Source organism: Dermacentor albipictus, chromosome 1 (assembly GCF_038994185.2).
Source record: "Dermacentor albipictus isolate Rhodes 1998 colony chromosome 1, USDA_Dalb.pri_finalv2, whole genome shotgun sequence".
NCBI lineage: Eukaryota > Metazoa > Arthropoda > Arachnida > Ixodida > Ixodidae > Dermacentor > Dermacentor albipictus.
In genome coordinates this window covers 209,196,319-209,218,897 of record NC_091821.1, presented here as the reverse complement: position 1 = coordinate 209,218,897, position 22,579 = coordinate 209,196,319, and the positions used below count along the sequence as shown (strand labels likewise).

Below are 22,579 nucleotides of genomic sequence, written 5' to 3'. Positions count from 1 at the left end.
GACCTCCTGAAGAGACCCGAAAGGTGGCAAATTTAGTGCCCCCTGAAATTCCAATATAACAAGTGAATATATTCTGCATAAGGTGTATTGAACAAGAAGGTTTCATTCAATACGATGGTACAGCAATGCAACTGATCTTCAAACATATATTATTTATCGAACAGCAGCAACCTTCAATACAGAGTTACAAAATACACTTAAAACTCGACCTAACGAAACCCGACTCAATGAAGTTCCTGATCTAACAAAGAAATTTCCATTCCCCTGCAGGTAGCCATTGGGTTCGATGTTGTCATCAACCCGAATCATCGAAACTAACTTGGCCAAATTCAATTTAACAAAGTTTTTCCTGAAATAAATTGGTAAACAAAGTGGTGATTTCTTTTTAATTTTGACACTTTTTTTTTTTCGCGCGTGCGCTTTAAAGCCAACGTGTTAAAACATTTAGGCACCCTAGTCGCGGCCCTAGCTTTATTTTGACGAGGTTGCATGCCGTGCCCATGCACGAAACTGTGGACTAAACATTGCTTCAGTAGGGGCAGCGGTGGTTGCTTTCATTATTTCATGGTTTATGCAACAGATGGCTGGATTAGCAGCAAAACGACAACGCAGTAGCTTTTGCCTGTTGCTATTTTACAATTTTAGATTTCGAAGCACCAAAAAATTACTTTCTAGATTTTACAAACTTCCTGATTTAACGAAATAATTTGAACATGGTCATCACTTCATTAAATTGAGTTTCAATTGTAGCATGCTTGTAGCTTTCCTGGATGCTAGAACGGCCAAAGCACAAGCCATTCATTGGCAGAGTTGGTGTTTTACCATGGGTGTGACTCGTTGCTCTTTTTCTGAAGTACCAGTGCAGCTCAGGAAATTAGATATTCATGTGTAAATTTTGCACAGTAAAGGGTGCACCACATTTCAATCACTATATGTATTCACATGTCATTGTTGACAATATATAGGCGCATATGCAGTGGCGTAGCAGCAGGAGGAGCCGGGGGGCCGTGGGTACCGGGTGCAAGGGGCCAGTAGGGGAGGGGGGGGGGGGGTGTCATATACGTCTGAAGACACCCCTCTTTCCGCCGGCTACACCCGGGGGGGTGACAGAAGACCTATGGGCCCCGGGTGCCAGACGACCTAGCTACGCCACTGCATATATGATAGAATTGTTGCTTGAATTCTCCTGAATACAACTGTCACATAAACACAGCCCAGTTAGGACTGATGGATTTAGTTTTTCCCTCTGCTGACACAGCAGCACCAGCTTATACAGGACCCCCCCTTCAAGAACTCTGGAACAGCAGTGTACATGCACAGCTTTCGAAGCCAATTAGGAATATGTAGCAGCATGTTTCACCCCTCTTGTTCCAACGCGAGTGCTTCTTATTTTTATTTTACATGATATCATTCATTGACATTCCACTGCTGTATGAGGAAATCAATGAAACAGCAGGTGCTCCGGCCTGAGCAACAAAGTTCCAACTGGCTGTACACACTGTTGTCCGACCAGCACATCATTATCAGTGCTGAAGAATGCAGTGATCACAGGTCAAGGATGCAGCAGCAAGTGCCCCTCAAAGGAAACATGTACTGTATTTACTCTACTCCAACATGCCCTCAATTGTAACACACACCTGATTTGCACAGCCAAAAATTATAAATGCAATGTTCTCAATTGTCCACTCACCAATTTTTTTGTTACGGCAATAATTGCAATTTTTCCCGACTTGAAAAAAATTTATTGAATCAAGAGTCATAGTGGACTGGGCAACATAGTGGACTGGGCAACATTCACTGTTGCCATTGGAGCCCTCCTTACCACAATCAACAGCCAAGACCATTCCATGTGCATTACCGTCTGTGGCATTTGAAATAGCATATTTCTTATAATGCCTTGCAGACCAGGCACTCAGTGAACCTTTAGGCATGGGTGCAAAGCGTGTGAATTTGATAGGATAACAGAATTTTTTTTATACTAATGCACTTTCGGTTTGTACTCTAATATGTCATACATGTAATCTTTAAGTAAATATCTTCTTTTAAAATTGTTCATTACAAGTGAGTAAATATGGGATGCATGCACCAGCGGATCGTATTACCCTAGTTTCCCTTTCTTCTCCTCAGTATCCATTAATTCAATTATGGGGTTTTACATGCCAAAACCATTTTCTGATTATGAGGCACGCCGTAGTGGGGGGCTCTGGAAATTTTGACCACCTGGGGTTCTTTACCGTGCAACTAAATCTAAGTACACGGGTGTTTTCGCATTTCGCCCCCATCGAAATGCGGCCGCCGTGGCCGGGATTCGATCCCACGACCTCGTGCTCAGCAGCCCAACACCATAGCCACTGAGCAACCACGGTGGGTGTCTCAGTATTCATGCACCTGCCTTCTTGTTCAGGCCAATTGTGAAACCCTCACCTTGCTGGGGGAGCTTTTTGTTTGTCAACTACACACAAATGATACTCATGTCTGGGCGATTAAACAGGCCATTCATCATACCAGTGGGGTTTTAAGAGGGGGGCGGGGGGGGAAGGAGGTTAGTGAATTCTCCCTCCCAATCTCTTTTAGAATTACTTGCTTGTGCTGGTATGCAGTCTTCTTCATGCCTCCATCTGGTGGCTTTGGCTGTTCATGAATGTGGTGCATAACTATGACATGCTCCTTGTTGCTACCTGAACAACTGAGGCACCTGCTCTTTGTGAGCGTAGAATCTATTTCTTGAAGCACAGAGAGGCCGGGAGCAGGCACATCACACTTTTCTTAGAGAGAGCCCCTCCTGCATTTTTGACCTTGCACTGACAATAGGACAACATTACATGTTATATGCTTTGAGCAGTGCGAGTGATGCATATTTTTCAACAAGTCAAAGTGAAAAACAAAGTAAAGAATGTTTCACACCAGTGCACCATTCAGCATGAATGTGTGGATTATATACATACAGCATTTAACCGCTTAATATTGGCATCATGAAGGTTAAAAAGGTCACAGCAGCACAATTCTGGCTGAAACATGTCTGTAAATCTGCTTGCCACAGTGAAAATTACATTTAAAATTAGGGAGGTGACATGGCTGCAGAGTAGAATAACAGCATATTCTTCACTTGACAACCAGCCGTCTTAATGCTAATTTGATATAAATGTTCCAATTTGCATCCAGCAACCAACAACATACATCATACATATGTATATTCCAGTGAAACTGTGCGACAACTCTGTGAAATATTCCTTTCTACAACTGAAACAGCTCTAGCCAAATTATGCCCTGTAAGGTTTGACTGTGCTGGTGAACAATGACTTGCCTATCCCCTTCGCTTCTCCCATATGTCCACCAAGCACTTTACACACCTCTAGATGGATCAAACTGCTCCCTTGGCCACCACAACCTGTGTGCAGCAATGCCTGCTTCAGTAGAAGGCATTCACTAGGAAAAGAGGCTGCACAAATAGCTTAGCACTTACAGTCAAGTTTAGTACTAATCTTGGGTGTTTGAAGCAGCCAGCATACAGAAATCACCTGCATATCTCGGTATCATGCAAGCCCTAATGCTCATCATATGCCTCTATATTTGTCTATGTATACAAAGACTAGCGAATATTAAATTCTTGAATACAAGTAAAATAACAATATGTACTTTATTTGTATTCAAGGTTGCAAATATTTGCATAACCTCACAAAAATATGCAATGACAATACTCCAATTGTGCAATGAGCACACAAGTTAACTTTGTGATTTTTTTTTTTAACTGGTGTCAGACGAGCACTGAGCCCAAAGGGGACCAAATTTTTCAAATGTGATCAAGAATGATTGTTGCTACATTGTCCCATATCAAGCTGGGTGAGCTCTAGCACACCAGATGTCACTAAATACATCTAAAGCACTTGAGAAATCTGCCTAATATGCAGTTAAATTTGTAGGGCAGACGTCAGCCTATGATAACAATCAAGAACTTATATTAAGATGAATGGATCACAACTGATTTGATCCGGATTGAGCAATGAAAATCAAAAGTTACCACGTAGTAGCACTACATCCACATCGCACTCAATCCAGATTAGGCTCAATGGCGATGGAAAGTGCATGTCTGACATCGGTATTAAAAGTTAAGAAAGGGACACGAATGTAGTGAGGTGGTAAGTCTGCTTCCAAAGTTAGACACACATGCAAACACCTTGAGCATCACACTTGAAAGATGCGACAAGCTCAAATAAAAGGCAAATGCAAACACTTTGAGCACCACATCTTGAAGATATGATGACCAAGATGATAGCTTTCCAAATAACAAAAAAGGTTAGCACATTGCATAAAGCACAGAGCTTTACAATGCAAATGACCCTCTTCATCACCAATGGAATTTCTTTCAGCTCGTATCTCATCAGTTCCTCACTGCCCAGGCATCTGATGATTCTTGTGTCGTTGATTCTTGAAGCTGGGGCTCACAAGGATGAAACGGATGATAAATTTTTTTTTCCGGTGCTGTTGTCATTTGCTGACAAACACTTGGTGCCACCAGTGTCCGAAGTTAAAATACAAGTTGGTCAGCCTTAAACTTTAAACCAAAGTTCTGAAACTGCCACTGGTAACCTTTTTGATAATTTAATCGTAAATATCAGGACTCCAGGCCAGGCAGGCCCTAAACTTTGTAGACAGTACATAGTACACAGTAAACTTAGAACACACTACATGGCACACAGTTTCAACAGTAAGCTAAGAAACTGCAGCTTGACTTGCACAAGCAAAGACATATCCAAGGAAATATAGGACATGAAAGGTTATGACAACAGCCAGCAGTAATAATATTCAAGCTAGTCGAATACAAACTAAGCTCACTTAAATAGATGGGCTTGCATGAAATTAAATTGAACCATAAGCAATGATGGAAACAATTTCTACTCCGAAGAATCAGCTGTTCAATAGCTCTGTTATGATGAAACAGCAAAACAAGCCCCACGAGTGCAAACATCAGCGCCTGGCTGTACCTGGGACTGAAGAGGCTCATGGCTCTTACTTCCGCAGCAATACAACCCAAGCTGATGGTAGCAAGCCATGCAATCACCATGCCATGCAAAAGAGAGAACAAGCGTCAGGGACGCCAACCAGCTCCCACGGTGCTCTAGGGGTAAGAAGGCACAGTTTAAGCAGGAGAATTAGAAGCGTGACACATTACAAGCACAACAGCAGAGCAGAAATCCCATCACCAACGCCCACTACTACGCCTGCGACTACTGCAGAGGATGAGAAGCTGAGCGCTTCATCGCAGTCTTTTGCATGCAGGACACCCCTGATGAAAAATCATACGGACAAATGAAACCTGCAGGTAATTAGCAAGCAAAGGCTACGTGAAACAACATAGATCCTAATGCGAGATGCGACAGATCAATGCGTAAGGCCATATTCTAGTGTGCAAACAGTGCAAGCAGCCGTCGTGCGCAGCAATGAAGTTTGGTGAGAGTTCAAATTAAAGTAAGCACCGTTCACAACCAGTCGTCAAGAGTTATCACACTGATCAGCCACGGGGAGAAACGTTTACCTCACTATTTGCTGGCGCCTTCAAGGCTCCCAGTAGGCTCCGATTATGACTGTGTTGGTAGACAATTAGTTAACGAAAAGAGTGCCGTGGTCACACTAAAAGGAAACATGACTACTTCACGCGACAAAACACACAGGCCAATAGCAATGAGCTTGAGCAGAAGGGCCGCAGTCGCACACCAGCACCATTGGCATAACGTTTCAAGATCAACACAAGGATGATGTCCTGAGGGGAGAAGTGGGAGGGGAAGTATGCCACACGACGCTCCTGCCACCTACGAGCCGAAAATAGAAGACGTCTCGACGTCTCGGTCTTCGGTGCCGTGGCGGCCGTGGTTCTCGCAACTAGCAGCTGTGACTACGGCGTAGGAAAGTACGCAAGCCTTCAGAGCAAGTGAAAACAGAAAAAAAAGAGAAATGACCTCGAATTTTTGCTTCGATATCTTTACGTCATAATGCACTGCAAGCTGGGCAACATCCGCTTCCTTTAGCGAGAAGGAACAAGGACGTGCCGTGGTCCCGTGGTTGTCGTAGTGCTGTGCCAAACTGAGGGATTCTGTGAACTGTGGGAATGCTTCATATGTTTCGCTGACGACACATTACGTTAGAACCAGACAGCTGGCCGCTGACGACCTCACTCATTATCTCTTGGTTGTAAAACGTCATGGTTAGGACATCTTGTGTTTCACTGTAGAGCTGCATGCTGCTGTCCAAAATGAACGTCGGCCTTATAGACGCGGTAAAGTCAACTGCAGGTCAACTGTACAATACTGTAAATGCGCGATTGGTGGGCAGTCAAGTGCCAAGAGACTGCCTGCCTCACAGCTCGAAGTCTTGCTCTGCAGATGGTAAGATTCCTCGCAGTCATTCGTCGCTAAAGTTGATACCCATTTGGGAGTATCACGTGAATTGATTTTTTTATGCGTTTTTATGTCTGTTTGTAGATATGAAATTAATTGATGCAGAACTTGGTCTTTCTGAGGAGCACTTCTCTTCGAGCCCCGAGGCAAGTTTCGATCTGATTGTGCTAATCGGCTGCATGGTTGCATTTTAGCCTTTGTTTACATTCAGAGTTGGTCGAGGGCGGGGCCAAACATTGAATTCCCAGACTTGCGTCTCTTTATTTTTGTTTGCTTTGTTTTTTAGGGGCTGCTTAGGTTTTCTACCATCGAAGATCTAGAAACAGCCATAGAGCATTGCAAGGAGATGATTCTTGACTCTGAGGAGAACTCTGAAAGGCGCAAGACGTTGGTTATCAGACTAGTTCAGCTTAGACAAAAACTGCAAGAGATTAAGGTGGATACCTTTTTGTTTGGTAAATCCTGTGTTTTGTTGTTCTGTTTTGTTGGGTGCATAAAGCACCAAGGAGCCTTTTCTTTGTGATGTCAGCATACCTGAAGGCACACTTGTACATGATTTTTCTTTGTTTTTATAAATTCAGGATGGGCCACCTGAGGAGAAAGCAGAAGATATTAAAGTTGTTATGGAGCACCAGTTTGAGTTACGTACATATGAACGTGCTCAGCAATATTGTGAAAAGTGCTGCGGTAGCATCTGGGGTGTGCTGTATGGCTTTTACCAATGCAAAAGTGAGTCTGCCTGTTAAACAGCATGCATTACACATATTTCGAATTCTGTACACAGTTCTGTACCCAAATTATGTGAAGGACTACTCATTAATTGCTTAAAGTATGCACTATAAGCCAAGTTGATATTAATCAAACTTGCCCTCTAAACAATTTGAAAGGAGTCAGAAAAGCACAGCATCAGTAATTGATCCTTGAATATAACTTGCAGGATGTGTCTTGCCAAAAATCAGTAAGATCTGTTTGAATAATGCAGACCCAGTGATTCATCACATTTGTCTAGTCATGCACATGCTCACTATGTTTCAGCTAGCATGAGAAGTTTATAGCAGTGCAGCATGTTGTTCCCACTTAAATACAGAACATTGTATAACTTTATGAAGTCTATGATTTGGTTTTGAGCTGAGGCTCCCATAGGTACTGAGAATCTGGTGTGAATCTTTTTGGTGATGTTAAGCCAACACTAACTGTAAACCCATGGATTAGTGACAGCAAAAAGGACCCAACGCTGTGCGAAATCCTGCAGAAATTCCAAAGTGAAGAAAAAGTTCATGTACGGGATGACCGCATGGTCTCTGTGAAGACACTTGCTGCTGGAATGCTTGGCATTTAAATTGGTGCATATGGAAGTTTGAAACGGACCTAAATATTGCTGCTAATGTCTTCCTGTGAATATTTCCCTCTCGCTGGCTGCCTGGTGACATTTGCTAGGCTTTCCATGCATACATTGCTATATGTGTTGGCTGGATGTAATGCCACTGCTTCTGTTCCTTCCATACATTTTAACCAAACAAGCACAGTGACCTGGGGCGCAATCGGAGATCATTGTTTGAAACGCACATTCAGTTTGTGTTCAGTTTCGCCTCGCGCAACTGGCCTAGGCTGCGCTGATGTCGTCAGCCACACCTGTCGGTGCAACCTAGGCCAATCGCGTGAGGTGAAACAATGCAGACTGAACACACGTTTCGAGCAACGATCCCTGATCACACCCCAGTTCATAATAAATGAAAGGCTCCACTCCCCATGGATATTTTGCCAGTTTTTTGTTCATAAAATTTTGCTTATAGTAAGCAAAGAATTGCGATAAGAACTGTGCTCAAATGTATTTGTAATTTACTGTAAAGGCAGTTGTGTTTTAAACTGCATGTAATGTACGCAAATGAGAGAAGTTTACGGAAAGAGGGAGATGAAGGGATCAGTAGTGGTCAAACAAGGGATGTCACTGGAGCCAACATTTTGACTTGTCTTCATTAGGGCCGCAGCTTTTCTTAGTAGCATTTTTATTTATGCATAGCTCACTCTTCCCGCACCCTTGATGGAGGAAGAATAAGCCAGTGCATAAAGTGCAAACCCTCCCTCCCAACCCCATAATGGGGTTGGAGGGAAAGGGCTTATAGACCGGGGAACAGGTGTAAGTACTGCTGTTGGGTTCTTCCAAGAAGTGGGTATAGCAAAAATGGAAAAAGTTTCTATGTTTATATAAGTCGACTTTGCTTATGCAGTGTGCCCAGATTTCCCAGAAAGCAGCAACTGTGCAGATAAATGTTTTAGACCTTTTGAAAGAAAAAAAAAGAAAGAAAGGAAAAAAGCAGGTCAAAGAAACTTATATCTATCAGTATGTGTTCGGTTAAGCATATAGCTGTACAATGGAAGCAAAGAGCATGAATGCACATACCATTAAAAGGTGGAGAGAGAACAGAGAATAACAAAAATGAAATGAAATGGGTGAAGATAAATAAAATTAAATTAAATTGGGGATTTTAGCAAGTTAGCAAGATATAGCTTGCAAGATTCCTTCTTCTACTGTTGATCAAAATTAATTAAATTATGGGGTTTTATGTGCCAAAACCACTTTCTGGTTATGGGGCACGCTGTAGTGGAGGACTCCGGAAATTTCGACCACCTGGGGTTCTTTAACGTGCCTACTGTTGATCACTTCGGGCAATGTATGCGACATTCTTATTTGGAAAAATGTGTTTAGTCACCGATTGTAAAAACACCAGATATGGCAAAAGTGCATTGTGCACATTCCTGTAGGGGTAAAATACAAAAATACTCATGCACAGATCATTCAGTGCAATTTTGGAAACTCCAGGAGGTAAAAATAATTCAGCATCCCCTAAAAGCACAGCTGCTGCTCTGGGTGGGATGTAAAGCCCCATGAATGGTGACTAGTATACATTATATGGTGAAATAAAATGTTAACATATTGGCCACTTGCATTGTTCACTTTGCTGTGTCTTGGTACAGCTTAGCGCTTTACATGCAATGTTGTATTCTGGAAAAAAAAAACGTTTTCTTTTTCTTTTCTTATAGACTGCAATTTCAAATGCCATAACAAGTGTCTGAACAGCATCACAAGGAAATGTGCTTATGTACGGGTATGTGTGCAGCTAGACGTTTTAATACCACCTTTCCAAATATTAAGGCGTTGAAATGTGGGAGATGACACATTGTAACAATCATGTTGAAACTGTATATAGTATACAGGGTGTCCCAGTTAACTTTAGCAAGAGTTTAAAAAATATGCAAATGTCACTTAGCTGGACAGAGCAAAGGTAATGTTGTTCGCTGTCGCTTGGAGATACTCAAATTATTTTTTCATTCTGCCTTATTATATGATTAGTCTTAATTAATTAATAAAGTGCTCAAATTTTATAATTAGATGAAAAGTATTAAGGAGAAAATTGTAGAAAAACATGAAAAACTCCTGATACAGCTTTCTGTTGATCTATACGGGCTACATAAAAGTGTTTTTTTTTTTAGCATGAAAGAAACGAACGAATACGTGTAAAGTGCCTTGAGTGGCAACGTGGCATTTGCATATTTTTAAACTGTGGCTAAAGTTAGCTGGAACACCCTTTATATAGAGCTGTCTTTTGAAATTGATGATTGATAGAACTACTGCCTCATGTGAAGGTTTGAAATAGGTAATTTGATTTGCTTCATGTTGACCTTTATCGAACACAATGTATTTATGAGACCACTTGATAATACAATTTAAAGATATTGTGCTATAACTGGAGGAAGGTTATGATGCTCTGCTTTATTTCTACTGTAAAACTCGGTGATACAGTGAGATATGGTCTGTATAGATGCTCCTTGAATGTAGCCATTGTTGAGTGCATTGCCTAAGAAACTATAAATTTTTATACGATACTGCTATGAGAATATGCAGCGGCCTAAGATATTCCCAATTTTGTTTTTCGTGACTGGGGGTTTACCAGTAATTGAAATTTGTGTACATTGCCAGTATATTGCCATCTATCATTTCGCATGATTTTTCAGTGCCAGGAATACGGGGACATCGCAGAGCACGTTTGGGGAAAAATGCATGTAGCCAGGTGTACAAGAAAGAGACAGAATACTGCAGTGCCTGCTAAAATGCCTTACAAAGAAGTGAAATTTATTTAAAGACTGTTGCTATTAGCAGAGTAATAAAGACTTTTAGCTGAAACTTTGCACAGGTATAGTTGAATCCCTCTGTGAGCCACTATAGGCATTTAAAATGAGTTAAATGTGTTAATAAGAGCTGGGTACTCTCAGCGGAGGAAGAAAGATAAGGTGAGCAGCACATGCTGTGGGAGCACAATAGTGTCCAGTGTGCGTAGTACCTCAGTGCGACATGATCCTTCTGAAAGCTGTGTAAAATGCTACTAGAGGAGAGGACACACAGCATTATTTTAGTTATCATACTGTCCTCTCCCTCTTTTACACATTCTATGTGGGTTCTTTTTATTTTGTGTGGTATTAATGTGATGGGAGAGCTGTTAATTTTACTTGACATGTGTAGCATGAATAGTGCTGCTGCTTGTATGTATGTACTTAAGCTTCCACAATGTAGTGCCATTTTATGCAGTGTTGATAGTTCTAGTGTGTTCGTGCATGCTAAACATGAGTTGACATGTGTGTAGTATTTATACTACGCATATGCCAATATTCTAAAACTTAATAGCTGATTGCAGGACAGTCATTTTGTTACATTGAACTTCTATGTTTGGTCATAAATGGTATAAAAAGCCACACTGGCATCCTTCTGACAATTTCTATTTTTTGCTGGTTGCACATTGTACCTGACACTGTTTATTAGTAGTGAAAGGGATAACCATTTGTTAGATGGTCTGAACAGGTATCACAGATTTAATTTCACTGTAATTTTAAACAAATGCCAATGGCAGACTTATGTGTGAACTATATACTGTACTTGAAGTGGTAACTTAGTGCGAATAAAACCACGGAAACAAGAAAGGCGGACAAGGACAAGCGCTTGTCCTTGTTCGTCTTTCTTGTTTCCGTGGTTTTATTTGCGTTTAGTTACTACTTCAAATATGGACGACGAACTAGCTCAACAGTCAACTCTTCTAAAACTATACTGCTTCAGCACCAAGCGCAGCTTTCATTAGCACACAGATATTTGGTACTGTGGTTGTTTCAACACTGCAGATTTGTGGGACTAGAAAAAATGTTCAATTTTTCAGGTGCAGGAGAAGAGTGAATTTGTGTTAGAAATCTGCCCTGAGCAGGGGCTATCGGCCCAAGGCTATCGATGTGCCGAGTGTGGCCAGAATGTTTTCCCTCGTAAGTGGTATCTAATTCTTTGTTTAGCATGCCACCCAGCGTGTCTACACTGCTTTTGGCTGTGACTGCATCTGTATGAAAATTTGTTTCTGAATAGCTAGTCAACAATAGCACAGAGCTTTTTTAACAAAGTTTGAAGAGCTGTAGGTGCAGTTGTCTTTTCTTTGTGTGTCTAATTTGCTTTGCGTGGTGTTTGCAGCTGCTGTCTTTTGTAGGACTATGTTCAAGCAAGTTATTGTGCATTTCGAAGGTATATAAAAACTTAAACCATTGGTCTGAAGAAGCCTAAACAATTTGGCTAACCATCACTGAGAGATCACTGATGCCCACAATTCCACAGGCATTGTTCTCTTTAGATCAGTGTTTAGAGTAATGGAGAACTCAAGGGTAACAAGTAATCCTATGTGGCACTATGTTACTTCTGGTAATGCAGCTTTCACTATACAACTGCCATATTAGTTGTTGTGCACTTCCAAAAAATGCAGTGCCTGTATGGTAACATACCAACTTTTTCCCATTGGGACGGCAAGTTACTGCTTTTCAGCGAGGCATGAACATGCGGTGGTCATAATCTCAGTGTTTTATTTCTTCTTTGCCTCAATTTGTATGCTGTATGTATAATTAAAATTGTAGACAAAAACGATAAAAGCAAGATGACAATGGAGTTGGAGAAAGCATAGGGAAATCAACTTAGTTTTAATTGAAATGTAGAAATAATAAGGAATTAAAGTGGACGAAAGGACAACTTGCCAAACCCACATGTTTTGCATTATGCTTGGGACACTTTACCATTAATGTATCGCAGTGTTATCCTCCCATCCATTCTCATGGGTTTTAATGTGCAGTAGATCTAGCCCTGGGAGTGTTAGCTAGTGCCACTCTCGGCCATAGAGGCAGATCTGGAGCATCCTTTCAACCGCAGGTGTCTTGTAGTATGTGAGCTTAGGAGCTGGCAACTGGCCAATAAACCCTTGTATTCTATTGTTCTATATTTTATGGCATCAAGGCTGGCAAAGTCTAGGTCTGTGCTATGCAATGAGCCGTGGGCCACTGGCCAAAGATATGACGTAGACGAGTTAGGCATCTGCAGATGGCGTCCTTTTTGCATAGATTTGAGTGTTGTATGCAATTATTTCGGCGGCTTATATGCGCACTTTTTTCTTTCCGGGCTGTTGTAATTGGGGCTGCAGGTAATACATGGTGGCAGGTTATACACGGAAAAATGCAGTATATACAAGTCATCTATATTTGCGCACATGCACACACCCTTTGTCAGAAAAGTTCCAGGGCTGTTTTTTATTACTTTTTCAGAGATTTTTTAAACTCAATAAATGGATGCTACCCAGTCACTTTGTGTGCTCAGAGTAGACATAGCTTTAAAGGGCTTCCATGCAAACTTGCTAGGCTGCAGAGCTGTCTTTAGAGCATGTTTGGCTCATTGGGGCATTTGGTTGGATGTTACATGAGTGACATAAGGGAGACAAATTTCAAGCATAGAGTTAACATTACGCAGAATTTTGTTTTGGGCTAGCCGGTTTTTGATTTCAAAAGGGGAACAAGTGCCAAAAAACAGTGACAGGAACACATAGTGAAAGGGTGTGTGCCAACAGAGTGACATCCTGTCCTTGTCGTTTTGAGCCACTTGTTCCCATTTGACATGAAGTTAACATTGATTTCTGTATTAAGCTGGAAGTAAATTCCTAGTAAGACATGGAACATGGTTCAGCAAATATCTGAAATATGACATGCTGAAATGCTTGCACCTAGTAATTCGGTGGCACTATCCTGATTTGTCATCATCTGGATGTGGTTTTTATTGTACAACAATGGGAGGCCCCACACTACTGCATCAATCCGAGAATATCTGTTTGAAGACCCATATTTCTCCTCTACCACATCCCCATATTCACCTAACCTGTTGCCATGTGGCTTCATTTTGTTTTCCCGTGTAAAATTGCCACTTAAAAGGAAGTGTTATGAAGCTAAGGCAGCAATCCAAATTGCTGTGATTAATGTGCCGGGGAGAACACTGGATGAAGTTTTCTATACTTGTTTCCAAGACTTCCAGAAATGGTGGCAGTTGTGCATTTATATTTGAGCGGACTACTTTCGCAAGACCTATGTTCATTAGTTTGTAAGTTAAGTAAATGATTTTTTACAAGCTCAGTCCTGGAACTTTCTGACAAAGCTTGTATCCACAGTAATAATAAAAGCAAGATTCCTGTAATAACCACAGGGCAACAGACCCTCTTTCAGCTACATTTGTTTCATACAGTGCCCTCATGTCTTTCTCCTCCACAACATAGAGGTGACAGCCATAATGCAGTCAGAGACATCGTTGAGCACAAAATTACGAGGTCTTCCTGCTTAGGCAAAGAGTACGCATTGCCACTGTCAGCTTTCACTGTGCACTATTCTCATTGGCAGTCTGCAAAACTTCTATCAACTGCTATCAGCTGCTATCAGCTGTGTGTCTCGCACATCACCACACTGATCTGCTACTTCTCAACTTCCATTCTGCCTCTGCTTTCATCCGCCTGCTGCTCTTTGCTCATATGCTATTTTACCCACATTATTCTCTGCAAAATATGTCGGTACTTGAAATGTGCCCCACGTGCTTGTCATTGCCTGTTAAAGGCCCGAAGGGCCAGCAACATATCTTCACACCAATAGACCTTGTGATAAAACAGTCCATGTCCCCCCCTATTCAACAAATATGATACAAGGTGTCCCGGTACAGTGGAAAATCGCTGGCTATGTCATAAACGTCTTGCATCTATAAGAAAAGCGATACCCGCCGTGGTTGCTTAGTGGCTATGGTGTTAGGCTGCTAAGCACGAGGTCGCGGGATCGAATCCCGGCCATGGTGGCTGCAATTCAATGGGGGTGAAATGCGAAAACACCCGTGTACTTAGATTTAGGTGCTTGTTAAAGAACCCTAGGCAGTCCAAATTTCTGGAGTCTCCTATTACAGCGTGCCTCATGATCAAATTGTGCTTTTGGCACGTAAAACACCAGAATATATTTTTTTAAAGAAAAGTGATGCTTCTGTATGCTTCATACCAATTAGGTGTGTAGTATAAACTTGCTTTGTTACCAAATTGTAACACGCCTACTTGTACAAGAATCTTGGAACGCCACTGGAATGGGCTGTGTTATGATGGTTTTGAATTGACTCCATAGAGAATTGTTCTGTTAACGTTTTCAGTTGGGGTGCTAGAATGTACTTGATCCAACCTATTATGTGATAAGAGCCCATCAAAATTTGGATATGATGTTCTTTTTAAACATTTATACAGTCATGTCAGTAACATATTACTCTTCATACTATGAACGTCAGATGCAATGAATTGTTCTGAAGCAGGAAAAAAAAAGCATTATTGCATGATGTAAGCATTATGAGCAAGTGCTCATCATAGTAACTTGCTAAAAAAGTGCTGTGAAAAATTCTAGCAGGGCAATTTGAAGCCAAATTTGTTGCAAGGTCCAAGAGCATCAAACCACAAAACTGTTTTTGAACAGCGGAGGGCACAGATTTATTGCCTAAATTTATTTAACAGCTGAGGGCACAGAAACATGCAGCGATGTGATTGCCCATAGTTCAGTTTTAATGCTGGTAATATATGGTATGGAGCAAACAAGTAAAACTATTTTGGAGATCTTTTTGTGCTGGTATTGTAACCTTGTACAGTGCTTGATCACTTTCAGCAAAATATAGCTGTAATAAAAAAAGTCACCCTAAATCACTGCTGTAACATATATGGCCTGCTATGAGTTAGCCAAGGAACCTTTTCTCCAATCTTCTTTGTGAGCTTATTAGCACAGCAGCTATTTGTAGTTGATCAGTCTTGCAAGAGCGTTGACAGGCCAGTAAACTGTCGGTCATGCTATGGTGCACCTCTGGTTTAATAAATATGCTTCTGTTGGTAATCTGACTATCTGGAGCTTTTCCTGCACCATGTCGATAAGTCAACAAACCCTGCTTGCAGCTTTGGCCTTGTGAAATGTGGATGAGTGTTGGATTCTGAGTGACCAACGCTAGGTGGGTGCACTGCGTGCAAGCCCATGTCCACATGCTAAGAGAAAAGTGTGAGAGCTCTAGAAAGACATTTTCACTTTGCAGGACAATGCACCTGCTGACAGTGCTGTCAAGAGGCATGTTACTGTAAATTTACATTGGTGTAAATTTGTCTCGGAGTAAATGTATTCTAGCAAATTGTCCCTGTTATTTTTTCGTGCAGTTCTACTATGGGCCTTGGGAAGATGCCCTAGCACTATGCTCAATTTAGCGTTCGCCCCTTCTTTCTAGGTGTAGGTGGGTTTTATTTTGGGAAATAATGATGACAGTTATTTCATGATTTTCGGGTGACCATTGCAAAGCTTAAACGTACACCAAATGGCTAAGTATAACTTCCTTTGGTTTTTCACAACTAAAGCCAGTGAGCCGAAGTGAGGCGACAGGAACAACTCATTTTGTACAAGCAAAAATGAACTATAGCCATGTCAAATAGGATGCATTTGGTAATATTGGCCGAACACTAATTGGCGTGTACAGCTCGTGTAAAAAAATTTTGGAGCCACTGCAAGTACAACTACACTTTTCATTGGATCATGTATTATGGCCTTGTAAACCTTCCGTTGCACTAAGACCCTGATATAACTGTCATGGTATAGTGTTTATCCTTTTCCAGGCCTTGGAGCAAAATGTATGCTACCAGGGTCGTCTAAAGCATGGCAAGATATTGTCACTCGCAAAGTAATTTTATAAACTCTTCACAGACTGCAAAGGTGGTATTACAGCAGTTAGGTTAGGCAATTTATTTCAGTAGCTGAAACCAGAAGTTCAAAAATTACCCTGTCTTTTCCTCTTGTGTGTTTATCTTGACTGCATTTTCTTGTGCATAACCTCCTTACTCAATACCAAAACAGATTGACTCCCAAGCATGTGGCATGATACCAGCTTAAAGCTGACCAGTTTCTTGCATTTGCTTGCAGATTTCTAGCCCCGTATGAGCTTGCTGCATCTTTGTGTGTGTGTGCGTGTGTGTGCACTATGGTATGCATGTCTGCTTTGCTTGTCTCATCTGTCTGGTTGTGTGTTGTCCTGACCAAGTGTCCCTCTCTGGCCGCTGGGTGGCAGGGTTTGTGGTGCTGGGTGAGGCCGCAAGTGCACTCATGCCTGCTGCCCTTCGCTCCCTGGCAGAGCAAGGGCAACCACGGCGCTGCGAATATACAGGCCGTTATTACTGCTCACTCTGCCATTGGAACAGCTACTCTGTGGTGCCTGCTCGTGTTCTCCACAACTGGGACTTCGAGCCACGCAAGGTGAACCTGTCCAATATCTGTACATGAAAGAAGCCTCACATTTTTGCAAAAATGAGCCGGCTCCATTCTTCACCACTCTTGGTGTTGAAACAGTTTTCCTTGTTTGCTTAAAGGGGCCCTAACAGGTGGGGCCACATGCATCTGACAGGCAAGCTTCTACGCAAGTGAGAGGTGTCTGGTGCAGTAAAACATGCGCTGGGTTGGTATAATGTAATAATTCCTTCAACTCAATTCCATGCTGCTCTCATCATCCTGTCTGTTCATGGCCAGCAAATAGCGAATCCCATTGATAATGTGGGAGGAGTGCCGCTCTCATCACAGCTAGTCTCTGTAGGGCTTCTCTTGAGGCAATGCATTAAAGCCTCTTGTTATAGTAGAGCTCTATTTAATTGTTTAATTGCCCCCCCCCCCCCCCCCACACACACACACACTTATTTTGCACAGCAAGTAAACACTTTCCAACTGCTATGAAACGATATAAAGAGTATCTGGCAGTAGCTCCAAACAAGAAAGATCGTATGTAATTAAAATTTTTCCATCAGGTGGTGTGGGAGAGGGGTGGCAGCATCTCGGGTTCCTTCATTTTGGCAAATGTGTGTCAGGATAGCACTTAAACTAAAGGGGAGTGGGAGATGAAAGCCTTACGCACATGCAAAAATGTGTTAGGATTATGCTGTGGGAATTTCTGGCATTTCCGTGACATGACATTGTTATTACACTGCATTTTGCAAGAAAATATGCTTTGTTAGCTAATCTTTCTGTTACTATGTCAGGTGTTCTGTTTTGCATTATGGGGATAAATTAGATTATAAGGTCCTTGGAATAACTTTGTTATGAGAATAACCCTTTCATTGTCAAGGCTTTTTTAAGGTAAAAAACCCCAGTGGCATTTTTTTTCCCATAATATAAAACAAACAGAACGGTTTATTTTCAGTTATGCAGAACAGAAAAAATGACACGGGTAATGGCAAATCCACTCTTAGTATGGTCCTCACATTCCTATCTTAGTTTTGAACGTCCTGCCTAGTTTCATTCTGACATGCATGCTTCTGCAATAGTGCCGCCGTGTCAGGCTCTTAAGGGGGTGGGTGGGTGGGGGGTGGGGTGGTATGGTTTCTCCACACAGCACAATGAAGGGGCATATTCTGCAGTGCGCTAACAAAAACCCAGAGATACGAGAAAATATGCTTCTAGAAGTACAGAAGATATGGCAAAACTACTTTGGAGCTCACAGACTTCATGTAACCACGCATGTGTGACTGGAGAACGGACAGGTACTTCAGTGTCATGGCGGGACAGAAATGTGGAAATGTACAGTCACCTCGGTGATGCTGAAAGGGTTAACATAAGCTTATGAAAACAAAATGTTGACTGAAGATTTGCAATGATCAAATTGTTCTGTACCTTTTGCTCAATTCCCATTATAATGTACAAATTGTGCCGCTGTGTGATGATGAACCAGTAGTTTCACGTTGTAATTTATTTATTGCAAGGGAGCATTAAATTATATATATAACATTGTGTTCACTGTGATTTCTGCCACTTTGGTTTTTCTGGCTTCCAGTGAAAAGCCCACGTGACATGTATTGTGCTGCGCATAAACTCCTCTGAACCAATGTAAAAGTACACCTCCTCGTCAGAAGAAAGTAATCTGATGGGCGTGTTCACACACGTACAGTATTCTAACATGAAGTGCAGAACAGGTGTCATCAATATACTGTCAGCTTGATAGCATGCTAAAGAAAGCACCCACCGCCGTGCCAAGTGGCTATGGCGTCGCTGCTGCTGAACTCAAGGTTGCAGGTTTGATCCCGACTGTGACAGCTGCATTTCGATAGGGGCAAAAACTATCATCAACTTAAAGAACTCCAGGTGGTGAAAATTAATCTGCTGTTCCCAAACTAGGGCATGCCTCATAATCAGATCATAGTATTGGTTTGTAAAACCTCGGAATCTAATTTAAGGAAAGCATTCACAAATGACGGTGCAAAATGTACAGGCGTGGCCACTGCTAGCGGCAACACGGGAGCCCGTTGCATCGCTCGTCCGCACCTCATGAAGTCTTGCAGTGCATGTGCAAGCAAAGCAATAGGTGGAGCACCCAGCGCGCCATCTGCCATGGTTCCTCTCCTTCACCACGTGCATTATGTCAATAGTGCGCACTGTCAGCTCTTGAGTGCACACTCGCTGCATGCAGGCACATAAACTTTGGGAGGAACTGTAGCAGATGACGTACCGGGCGCCCCGCCTATGGCATTGATTGTACCTGCACCGTAAGACTTCATAAGGCACTGGTGGTGGCACACTGCAAAGCGATGCCACGGACTCCTGTATTCCAGCTAGCAGTGGCCACATCTGTACAGACGTTTGTACTGTCATTTGCCTATGCTATTCATTAAATCTTCTAGAAAAAAAAAGAAAAAACATAGAAGCTGAACAAAACTGCCTGGATACAAGTGCAGTGTCGTGGAAATCAACCACTCTTCTTAATCGCTTGATGGCATAAACTAAAGGAAAGCATCAAAAAGAGAAGTTTTAATGTTCTTGCACCCAGCTGCCACAAATTGCACTCACTCAACCCTATGAAACACCAGAAACGACTTTTTTATTGTGTATTGTATTTGCTGCGCCTTTTTCACCAGCAATGTATTTTTGTGTTTTTTTTTCACTGCTACCAATGTTATGCTTCCGTTCTTACATGAGACGTGCTTACAGCGTCAGATCATCCCAACGTCAGCTGCTTCCACAAAGACGTCTGTATTGTCAATTATATATGACACCGGCAGTGAGTTTCAGGATTGTCGTGATGACAGCTCTCCTACTCTGCTTTTCTTCCAACCACGTGCACCAGCTAATGTGGCACTTCTTGCGACCACTGGCACATGCTTTAAGCCAGGTGTCACAGCAGCATAATGGCACTGGTGGGCAGTGAGCCACTGCTGTAGGGAAAACATGGACAGGAAATTCAAGAAGTCTATAACCTGATTGGGGCTTTTCTGAATTAACTAGCATGTGTACATAATCCATACTATAGGATTATGTACACAAATTCATAATGTTTAAATTCAAGTTTTAAAAATCGCGCTTTTGAGAGCAACAGGTGATGCTATTAATATTGGTATCACCTGTTGCTTTTAAAGAATCAAATGTTTGCTGCTAGTAGTAATTCTACAATGAAAGCAGGGCTTTTCCTTTTCTTTTTTTTCTCTCCCAGTACTGTGATACAGTCAAACCAACTTATAACAATATTAAAGTGCCACGAAACTTCCATTGTTATAACCAATCATTGTTATAACCGGGTTGCATGAAAAAATTGAAATACGGGGATGGCAGAGCTGATGTGAGAAAACTATGGCGGGAAGGCCAGTGTCCCTCCCCACCACCTTCCTCCATCCGGGTGCTGATTGTGTTCAGTCGTTTAACTACTTCCTGTGCGCTCCAATCGCATGTAACAAGCCGCGGCTGTCGGTGTTAAAGAATGGCACTGCTATAACAACTGAATAGAAGGGTCACAGGTGGCAAGGGATATGCGAGCTCCGTCAAGGCATCACTTTGGTGGCCCCAAAAGGGGCCTTTTAAAAATTGCGAGAAGGCTGCCGCGGCAGCCTGTCGGCTTGAGAAATCCAGAAGAAATGCTAAGGCGAGATCGCCACAAGCATCTCGCCACGTACTCCTCACTGGCTTTCACGAGAAAACCTTATGTCTGTCAGCCTTGCATGCTTTACGCTAAGCTTGCCGACATCCTTCTTCGAGGCATCCAGGTACTCCACGTAGTGCAGCGGAAGTCCCTTCGGTTCAGTCCCTCCAGCTCCTCTTAAAAACGAAGCCCCAGAGGGCCTGAATCACCTGCTCGGCCTCCTGTGAGCACAACGTTGAGGCAGCCTGCTCTACCACGTCATCGCTGCCGTCGTCGCTATCTGATGCAAGCATGTTCACGATGATCGCCTCATCGGTTAGAAGCACTTAGTTTCTAAATCTGTAGCCGTGCACTTTCTTTTCACCAGCAACGTCATGCATTGCTGATGATCAGCGGGCGGATCAGCCATCTTCCCTTTCGGCGGCGAGTCAAACCAACTGCTGGTCAAACGAGGCTGAGAAACTGCGTGGCCAGGAACGATTTCAACGCAACTAACAAAGATGAACGCGAGTGATTAAGCTCTTTGCAGAACTGCATGAACTGCACTGGTTGAGGAGCCAGCGAGCTACATGCGAGCAATCTATGAGCAGCGCTGTTGGCGCAGTCCATTCGTGTTTCGGTGGGTGGGGCAACATAGAGCTAGCTATGTGCACAGTCCATTCGTGTTCGGGGGGCTGGAAGGGGGGCGGGAGAGAGGCGCGCAGAGATGGCTGGAAAATGAGTGCGCGTTGTCTATCGGAGCAGCAGCCCATAATGCAGCGGCTTTAATTTCTCTTCTTTTTCTTTCTTTTCAAGGATTTCGCATTTCACTACCTTTCGGCTCGGACACCCAGCAGCCAAACTTCATCATTATAACCGATAATGCGCCATTGGGGCATTGTAGTAAGCGGGTTATTTCACCATGGAAAACATGCAAAAGTTGACAGTGCAGCAGCTTTTCATTGTTATAACCAATATATTGTTAAAACCAGTATTGTTATAAGTGGGTTCGACTATTGCAGTAAGTGCTCTTGTACATCTCACAGAAGTATAAAGGTAACAAATGTCATCTGGTCTGTCAGGTGTGCCGAGCATCACTGCAGTTTCTTCGACTCATGGTCAAAAAGCCAGTTCTCAACATTGACAAACTCAATCCTATGTTGTTCACATTTGTTGAAGACCTTCGACATGTCAAGGTATGTTCACTGTCACATTTTGAAATTACCTTATTAAGGGAAAATGAGACACCCACCATCCACCCAGTCATAGCAGTCGCTACAAAGGAAACCGGTTCGAGTCCCGGACCAGGACGAATGTTTCTTTAACTGCGAGGCTTTTGTTTCGAGGAACCCATATGGGTTTCCTTTGTAGCAATTGCTACGATTGGGTGGATGTTTCATTTCCTCTTAATTATTTACTTCTCTCCACCTTGTGGGTTTCCACAGAACTATTACATCAAAATCTTGAAATTGCCTGTCGTTTTTGACTGATAGCTTGAGAGCACTCCAGCTGCACTGCAAAAATTGCTTGGTGTTTACAAGATGAAGTTGTGTGTAGCGATGCCAGATAATCTGCACTAAATGCCTGCTTTTCAATATACAGCTTGTCCTTAACGAATTTGTACTGCTTTCAGAGCACTTTGACATGGCCATGAGAAGTTGCCCTAAAGAAGTTTCATGTAACAGGCACTTTGAAAAGATCTGCTGTACAAGCTCATTTTTACCAAATCGCATGTTTGCCTAACTAGCACCCAATGGATTTTAATGTTAGCTTGCAAAATCTAGATAGGCAATCTAATGTGGTCAATTTGTAATGCCACTTACCATTGCTTAATTAGGCGCGCGATGTACCCTGCGTACTGAGGAAGGGTGTGCTCTGAGGCGAGTGTGTACAAATATGGCTGCATACTAGGCTGGTTACATTGAAACTAATGCAAGGTATG

General features: G+C 42.4%; 2 protein-coding genes across 7 annotated transcripts in view; one reads left to right on the top strand and one right to left on the bottom strand.

The window, feature by feature from the left end:
- Positions 1-5,756, bottom strand: part of LOC135906653 (probable phosphorylase b kinase regulatory subunit beta) — an 87,919-nt gene extending 82,163 nt beyond the window's left edge. The window contains exons 1-2 of one of the 4 annotated variants that reach the window (XM_065438164.2): positions 5,534-5,756; positions 4,983-5,116 (exon numbers count right to left, since the gene is read on the bottom strand). In XM_065438164.2, the coding sequence (XP_065294236.1) occupies positions 4,983-5,062 (80 nt within the window). In that variant the 5' untranslated portion in view covers positions 5,063-5,116; positions 5,534-5,756. The remainder of the gene's footprint in view (positions 1-4,982; positions 5,117-5,533) is intronic. The other 3 variants (XM_065438166.2, XM_065438165.1, XM_065438167.2) reach the window with 3 other exon arrangements.
- A 126-nt stretch (positions 5,757-5,882) lies between these two features.
- Positions 5,883-22,579, top strand: part of DEF8 (differentially expressed in FDCP 8 homolog) — a 21,372-nt gene continuing 4,675 nt past the window's right edge. Inside the window, exons 1-8 of one of the 3 annotated variants that reach the window (XM_065438170.2) lie at positions 5,883-6,380; positions 6,477-6,538; positions 6,679-6,828; positions 6,974-7,121; positions 9,435-9,499; positions 11,597-11,696; positions 16,837-17,021; positions 21,720-21,833. In XM_065438170.2, the coding sequence (XP_065294242.1) occupies positions 6,233-6,380; positions 6,477-6,538; positions 6,679-6,828; positions 6,974-7,121; positions 9,435-9,499; positions 11,597-11,696; positions 16,837-17,021; positions 21,720-21,833 (972 nt within the window). In that variant the 5' untranslated portion in view covers positions 5,883-6,232. The remainder of the gene's footprint in view (positions 6,381-6,476; positions 6,539-6,678; positions 6,829-6,973; positions 7,122-9,434; positions 9,500-11,596; positions 11,697-16,836; positions 17,022-21,719; positions 21,834-22,579) is intronic. The other 2 variants (XM_065438168.2, XM_065438169.2) reach the window with 2 other exon arrangements.